General features: G+C 51.0%; 2 protein-coding genes across 2 annotated transcripts in view; one reads left to right on the top strand and one right to left on the bottom strand.

Annotated features, from left to right (window-relative positions):
* The window catches only part of LOC100902709 (transforming growth factor-beta-induced protein ig-h3), a 4,804-nt gene extending 3,503 nt beyond the window's left edge, over positions 1–1,301 (bottom strand). The window contains 5 exon segments of the mRNA XM_029112508.1: positions 5–97; positions 294–561; positions 638–763; positions 963–1,061; positions 1,165–1,301. Coding sequence (XP_028968341.1) covers positions 5–97; positions 294–561; positions 638–763; positions 963–1,061; positions 1,165–1,301 — 723 coding nt within the window.
* Positions 1,302–2,983: 1,682 nt separating this feature from the next.
* The window catches only part of LOC100902565 (Protein tyrosine phosphatase 10D), a 56,353-nt gene continuing 51,078 nt past the window's right edge, over positions 2,984–8,258 (top strand). The window contains exon 1 of the mRNA XM_029112507.1: positions 2,984–3,007. Within this exon, the coding sequence (XP_028968340.1) occupies positions 2,984–3,007 (24 nt within the window). The remainder of the gene's footprint in view (positions 3,008–8,258) is intronic.

The following is an 8,258-nucleotide window of genomic DNA, read 5'->3' as shown; positions in this document are numbered from 1 at the left end:
TCCGGGGGGGTCGTAGGACACCGTCGATGACGTGCACAACGCCGTCGGTCGCTCTGTGATCTCTCCGAGTAATCAATCGGCAGTTGACAGTGTTGACCTGCGAAACAAAATTTATCCTCTCCTGCATCTTCATCATGTATGGAGAGCTCTCTGACCCCCAGACCAGTTCTATCCCTGTTAATTCTCAGAGGTCTCTCTACTCTACAGTCTTGGGATTGACAATAGGATCGGCACTGTGATGAGGGTGGTCGTCAGCCTCATCAAAATTTATCTACCCTCTAAATTCACGGTACCTGATTGCGGAAGCGTGAAATTTTCAATAGAGTCTCATATCCATCGAGTGTTTTGAAATCCGAATCTCCGTCGGGAAGGTCCTTGATGTGAACTCGTCTTGGGATCACGTGGTACAGCAGATTTCGATGGAGATTTCTCTCAAAAGCGTAGCGCTCCTGAGAAGTCAAACTCCGTATGGCTCCGTCTAATGGAGCAAATATCGTGACTGTCCCGTCCTTAGCTGCTCGATTCACGGCGTCCAGGGCTGTCGTCGATCGTTTGAGAATTCTGAGGAAGCAGGACACACGTATATCTCCTGATCATCCGAGCTTGTGATTCCCCTGAATAAAACCTTTGCACTCACTCGACGAATAAGCCCGCACCCATCCGACTCGCTGTTTTGAGCACGTCCTTCAAGGCCAAGACCGCGGAGCATTCCGCACTGCCATAGACGGACGTGTAGCCCTCGCAGCATTCATACTGAACGTGGCTGTAAAAGAGCATTCAGTTGAGCGAGCGGTGCAACGGGGTTGAAGGAGTGATAGTTGATCGGCTGTGTTGATAGCTAGTCGGCTGCTTGGGTGCACACTCCGGGCTCAACCAAGTGGCTTTGATTGAGCGCTCCCTGGATAGGTTGAAGTCAGTCGTCAAGGAACTAAAGCTCCGAGTCGTTGAAGTCGCAAACTCACGTGGGATATCCGCATACGTCACGATGCAGCCAAGTTGTGGAGTCTGTGTGGTAGGTTCTGCCCAGCTTCGGAACGTATTCCACGGCGCAAGTATTCGAGCTGAATCGAAATTGATGGACGAAGTTTCCTCGAACCTGAGTATCTGAATGAATACTCCCACAGAACGTGTGGGCATCCGAAGACGATATGTGTCTGAGCTTACCCTGCTCTCTTCGCGAACGTATCTATGGGGAGTCGAGCTAGCGTCGCATTACGAGATCCATGTAGCCTTCTGAGAACATAACGCTTCCCGGCAGCTTGGACGAATACGATACCGGCGAGAAATATCACGAGCTTCATTCCGGATTCTGCGCACCGCACCGAATATGATCTCTTAATGGCTTCGTGTCAAATGAGAGCTCTTATATAGTGTCATCGGGACTTGACCTTCAATGGTTTTTGAAGCATCATGTCTACGGAGCATCTTCTCTTCAAGACGCACTTGAAACCATCCTGAATAAAAACTCAGAAGAGCGCCCGCGCGAAAACATCGACGGGCCCGCTTCGGAGGCAGAATGAATCGATTGAGAACCGAAAAAGGTTCTGATTCCCCGAGGGAAGATACACTATTTATCCGCGTCTCTGGGATCCCTGCAAGTCCCCCTCGAGGGAAGCACGGATATACATATGAGCAGTTGGAATTCTCGCCCCGGGACCCTCGCTGTATGTGGAACATCGGAGATTCCAGGTCGTGCCATGACTTCCAGCTTGAAATTAGATCTGGCGGAATCATGAGGTATCGCTCAGCGAAAGTTGCAGGATATTGATGTGCGAGAGACCTCGTGACCGGAGACGGGACGATGGAGAAGTGTGAAATCAGGCGTCGGCGTCGTCGCATTCCGTCAGATATCTCAGGGGCCGTTTCCGCTAACCACCGGCTGATCTTCATCCGCTCCCAATTCACGGATTGTTTCCCGATGGTCGGCACAGCTGTGCGACCGAGGCACTCGAATACTTTTTATGCGATGGATGACGGCATGCTCACAATGATCATCCTCGCCCTAACTCTCATATCTCATATCTGCCAATGATTGTCGAAAACAGCGGAAAATCGGAGCATCGGTCACGAATAGCCCCGCACCTGATGGAAGAGAAGATGTTCCTTCCGAAGGAGTCTCGTCTGAAGCTGCCAATTAGAGACACCGCAGGAATGAGAATTATCAAGATAGAGGAGCGGCATCGAACTTGCTTTATTTCAGCCGAGGCGAATATCTTAGACTTAGATGATAGTCCCGAAGTCAAAAGGAGATTTTCATCCGACTCCGAACACTCGGATGGATATTCTCTTCGAATTATTGTATGTTCGCACAGAGGATTGATCGTGTGCTGTCTCCTTCCATTCAACGAGTTATTCCAACATTTGTCGTACCCTCCGCCCAGCCGAGTCAGGAGGGATCGATTTCTCCAGAATCATCTCGGCTCCGCCTTTAGGTCTCTGCGGGTCAAGACTCTGGGTCCCTCGTATTTGCAGTGGCTGCCGCAAGCTGTCGGAAGCGTATCTTAGGGAAGCGGTACCATGGGGGGTTGAAACTCGGAAAAGGGATTCGGAGAGCTCTAGAACGGGACATGGAGAACCATTCCAATCGTATCTCCTCGCGTAATATTCATGTACGAGGCTATAGGTACCGAAAACGAATGCGATATTCGTGGCGGCCTTCCACGGCGTCTGCTCACCTACATCCGACGGTACGGATCGGTTCCCCGGGTTCGGGCACATGAGGGAAACGCTGCCGGCCATGGACATGAGGCAAATGAGACTCCACCAGAAAAGTTCCCTGAATAGAGGGCAAAATCTATCCTATGGATAGATATCTAAGAGGCAAATATGCTTATTGGATCGATCTCGCGAGATCGCTATGCCTAGACTTCTTTGGTGTTCGGTTCTGAAGGGTCGGAGGCGTCACCCAGAAGTCTCGAGGTAGCCATCGGTGGTGGTCTGGGTAAAGTGAAGTGCCCGAGACAGCTGGGGATCACGACACCCTATGCCGAAGGAAGGAAAAGATGCGGTACGTTTCGGCCAAGGGGAGATCCCGATGAATGCAGGCGAGAGCCATCTCTGGTCATCCATCAATCACGACGCTCCGACAACAAAGCTTGAGGGCAAACGCGTACATCCTCAGAGATTCCTGATGGCGCAAATGCCCTGCCGAGAAACCTCGGAAATATAAACTCAAATTGAGGGTATGCTCCGTGTGTGAGTGACGGCTCCTCACCGACTTCATGGCACACGGAATTGGAATAAGCAACGGAAAGCTGCGGAGAGAATCGCGAATGAATGACGATCATCATCATTATCCCGCTGCATCTTGAACTCGTTTCTATGGCATGAAGGCTGAATTTCAAAACCGGGGTGCTCACAGGTGAGAACCGCTAAATAGGTCGGGTGATCACATCTAGACAGTGGACTCAAGAATGACTGCTTTCGGGATCCTGGGAACCTACGGAACGAATCTCTTGTCTGTGTCTGCGCTGTGCGGGAATTTCCAAGCCTTCCGTCCATGAGCAGGCAGATTCCATAGGTTTGATTCTAATCGTAAAAGTCTCGGGGTCAATGCTACCGTTTTCACTCCCAGGATCATAGAACTCAACCCCGTCGGAAAAAATACCTCAGAAAAAAATTTGATCGATTCATCAGGACCCCAGCGAGCGAAACAGTCCGTGTCGCCCTCGCCATGTCGGTACTCTATTCCTCGTGACAGGGTTTTCCACCAGACTCCACGAAGATATAGAGTAGCCGGTAGCCGGGCCCATTCGGATCATAGTCCAGATCTCTTAACTTCCTCGTTTGCCTCACTCAAGACATCGCGACGCTGGAGTGGCTGCAAACGGAGAATTCTATGGTTCTGAGCAGCATCCAATATTTCCCCCCGTTGACCAGTATTCTGAAAGTGGGATCACCGTGGATGATCTAATCGACGGGCATGAGCGTCGATTTTCCGAGCATCAAAAACCGGACCGTTCATCAGAGACTACCCGTCTATTGCACATTGCCCGTGGGAGAGAACTGAGTGAGTTCGGTCAGTACTTGTATCGTATCAATCAGAGAGGAACCACGGGCATCCTTGTTAGTCACGCAATCGAGCCGCGAGAGACGTTTTGTAAGTTTCGCGACTCGGGTACCTGAATTCCTAATGCAAGCTCATTCGAGATTGCCCGTCTATATCACCTATCCTCCGGAGTTGCCCGTCTATCGGAAACCGCCCGACAACATCAGGGACTATACACCTCTATCAGAATATTCACCTGGATGGAATCCACGGCCAGTCGCCAGTAGACGGGTAATTTCCGGTATCCGGGCGGGCTTCATGCATGGCATGGTTGCTCTTTTAGGCTTGATCGTCGCTTGAAGCATTCCAGGAACTGAGTATCCACAGTCATCAGACTTCAGGCGCGGATTCAGAACAAATATCTTTTTATATGAAAGAGGAAATCTTCTTTTTCGTGAGGCTTCCGTCACTGGCGCGGAGAGAATCGAATGATCTCCGCGAATGGCACCAACAACACCATTCTAGACGATAGAGAACAGATATCGATCATCTGCATGATGGCCGACGCTTTGATCCGATGAAACCGGTGAGCACAAGCTCCGGATTCGAGAAGCAGGGCCATTATGAGACTCCTAGCTTGGGATTCGGAACACGCGATGAATGACATCTACGAAAAGTCCTTCGCAGTCGACGTCACTCCCCTTCAAATGATGATGAAAATTCGCGGGGCAGCGATGATCATGGGAAGTGTCCCGCTCAGGTGAGAGATTTCTCATGAGAGAGGACGAGTCCCGATGCGAACTCGCGTTCCACAATGAGCGGTCTCGAGCTGGTCGAAGGTCCGAGGGCTCGAGGACGAACAGACGAAAACTCGAAGACAGCCTAGAAACCTTCCAGAATTCGCACGGTAGCGTTTTAAATAGCGGAATCCGGAATCCGTTCGGAGTGGTGTGAAAGGTAAACAAAATTCCTTTCCTTCAAACAACAACAATTCGCACCCTGTCGCGAGCTCCAGGAAGAAACCGAATAAACTTCCTGCATTCACACCGATCCGCGAATCAGGCAGTCTTCGACTGAGTCGGCCACCTGTTGATTCTACACACACGTTGCGAATCGAGAGCAGGCGCTCGGTTTCCCGCGCTGAACACTCGTTCTCGATGTTTCGTCGAAGAACTCCTAGATGGCGCTCCGGTAGTCAGTTGAACAAACTTGGCGGCCACAAGGAAGATCAGAACTAAGCAAGGCGTCGGAGAGGTCTGATCAGTTCGCCGCCGCTGCTGCCGCTCACTTGCTAGCAGCATTGCTCCATTTTCTACATCTGTTGTTGTTTTCGTTCAGTTCGAACACTGTCCACATCTGACATGGTGGTTGCCGTACCGAATTGAGAACTTCCCAGCTCTGATACTCTTGGAAACTGCCGTCGAACGACAGCAGATGAGCGAGAGCAGAACTAAGTTTTCGATCCCAAGCGAAAATGTCACCGGATAAGTGAGCGAGTTTCACATCGTACAATGATCTGGGATACATAAGTGTCGTCGGCAGCTGCTACCCGTTCGTGTAGTGAGTGTGTGTGAGATCGAAATTGTTTCGGCCGCAGCTGCTGTACATATGTATATAGGAAGATGTGGAGGCAACGAGGATCTTCTTCATCAATGCCGGTAAGCATTTCAAGCGATGTATCCGTTCGACTGGACTTCGAATCCGGGCGATGCAATCGCCGAAATCTCGCGACAGTTGAGCTCTGAGCTTAGCGAAATAATTCGAAGAGTGACAACTCCCTCCGGTCAGCTCGAAGGCTTCAGATTCTTTGGTTAGCATTTTGTTCGGAGAGCCTGCTGCGATGATGGCGGTGGCGATTTGTTTACATTGTAACTCGGCTAATACTGAGCGAGTCCAGAGAGGAAATTTGCGGACAGTTCGAGGATACGAAACCCGGCAGGGCGAATGATCGTCCAGTGGTTTTCGAAACGCCGTCGATAGACTCTACAAGTTGTTGGAACCAGATACTGATGCTGACTTGATTGAATCGCAAGAGCTCGCTCGGTCGACGTCGCCGTCGAAGATGGCTCCGAAAGAGACGAGAGAAGATAAAAAAACAATCATGGTCGAAGATTACGACGATGAACGAAGATGCGATCCTTGGAAAGGTTTTCATGTATAAACGGCTCGATGTGAACGTTTTGCTTTCGGGAAGTTGTTGGCGCAACAGCAGAAGGCAAAGATGCTGTGAATCTTCGAGCTGCGGCTTGAGTGGTGGGGAACAGCTAGGGGCCTTGTTTGGTTGGCTCTGTGAATCTTGAATGTGTGCTTGTTTGAGTGAACCAGCAGCCAGCTTCCCGGCAGTCGCCAAGCAAGCCAGTCCAATCGTTTGTCCGTTCGCTCGTCAGGTGGCCAGGTGCACCTCGAGCGGGTCTCTCTGGTAGCGGCCTTTCGTTCAGCTCCTGTATCCGAAGCAGGTCAGCAGAAAGAGCCAGCAGCCGAGATACAGTTAGCGAACGGTCTTTAATGGCTCCGTCCGAAATCGTCGCCGTCGTACCGTTATTCGTAACTGAGCGCTGGTGAACTAGTGTACTGGTTGTCGTGGGCGGTGCCGGGAGCCGTCCTCCGTTCACCATCGTCGACCGTGACGTCGATTTCAGTGGAATTGCGAAACGTACGTTCCGCGAAAAAACCCGTCTCGACGCTGTATACGGAGCGTACTTCTCTCGCAAGCTAGCTGGCAGTGAACTGTTTCGAACAATCGATTTCGCTCGGAATGGACAGCTCATACAGAGATAAGACTTGACGGTTGACGTTCATTTCATTTTCCGAAAAACTATTGTGGACGCATCGACTCGACGCGTTGGAATGAAATAAGCAGTCTTCCCCGTAGAATCGATTCGAATTCCTCGAGCCAACTCGATACAGGCGACCGGTTATTCCAGAATGGAGCATACGACCGAATGAATTCCATCGCGCACTACGCGTGAGACACATACCACGTCATGTTCAGAAAACCTTGACACCGCGAACAACTGTTGCTTCAAAGTCGGTGATTTTAGCTTTCCACCGGATCATCAACAGACTTGCGTTCGGGTAGCTCTGCTGCTTCAGAGAAATCTGATGCAAATAACATTTTTCTCAGGACCGGCTCCGGTGACAGCGGCCGAAGGCGCTCCGTGAAGAAATTGAACCAAGCTGGAATAATTTCTATTTTCCCTCTTCGTCAAACACAGCTGCGATAGGGTGAATTCGCCAACTTCTTAACAAGCCGGTCTCAAGCTGGGACTTCAGACTTCAGACTCAGACCGGGCTTTTCTCATTCCGAGCTCGTAGATGCCCGACTTTCTTCTTCATTCTTTCGACCGAGCGTCAATGTGGATCCGATCGCGTGGAATCGTCGCTCACTAATGCACACGAATACTCGATACATGCCCAATTGTCGAGCAGCGTGGTCGAATGTGGGCCTCATTTGCTCCAGTGTGTGAGGGAAAGAACGAGCTTTGATGTCTTACGAATGTCCTTGTAGCCAACAGTACTATTGCTTGTTCGGTTCGTTCGTTTTTCGTTTTTTCGTCCGCTCGCCTCTTTCTAATAGAAAGTGTAGAAGTCAAACCCTTCTCGCAGTCGGCGACCTGACAAGTCGGCTGCAGAGCCCGGATCGGCCGCGGGCGGCGTCGGCCGCGGGAGTTGTGCTCGCAGCGACTGCTGCGTGGTCCTTGGTCGGTCGGGCGGTCCGTTCGTCTGTCCAATCGTTCGTAAGCCGGTCGGTTCGTTTGAGATTCGTTTTCTCAATGCTGATCGGTCACCAGAAAGAAGGAGGAAAAAAATTGAGGACCAGCGTCGGAAGCGTCAGCGGCTCATCTTGGTCCCTGGCTCTGGAAGCTCGTCCGGTCTCACGCTCGCTCGTCTTCCTCCAAGTGTTACAATGAAGGGGAGAGGCTTTTTGTCTCCAATGAAGAGCTCGACGGCGATTCGTCGGGCAGCGAGACTACGAGTTCGCCCATGCGGTCTCTCGTACTTCCATCATTATCATTCTAATACTTCCATTCCATCTCGGTATGTATGTATGTACATTCATTCTGCGTAGCCGCCCTCGCCGTGCCTAATAATCCTTCCAAGCTGCTTTACACAGGCCGAATCCGGAGAATGGAAGCTTCATCAATAAAATAGAAGAGGCAGACAGGGAAGACACCGTTGTCGTCGTGGTTCGAACGCTGCCCGGGATGAGTATCGAGGGTTCGCTTCCTCCGAGAAAACTCCCGTGGAACGGGGGAATGTGTTAATTTCC

Source organism: Galendromus occidentalis, unplaced genomic scaffold, assembly GCF_000255335.2.
Source record: "Galendromus occidentalis unplaced genomic scaffold, Mocc_1.1 scf7180000077511, whole genome shotgun sequence".
In the NCBI taxonomy this organism is placed as follows: domain Eukaryota; kingdom Metazoa; phylum Arthropoda; class Arachnida; order Mesostigmata; family Phytoseiidae; genus Galendromus; species Galendromus occidentalis.
Note: the sequence above shows the minus strand (reverse complement) of the source record. Positions and strands in the feature narration are given on the sequence as shown.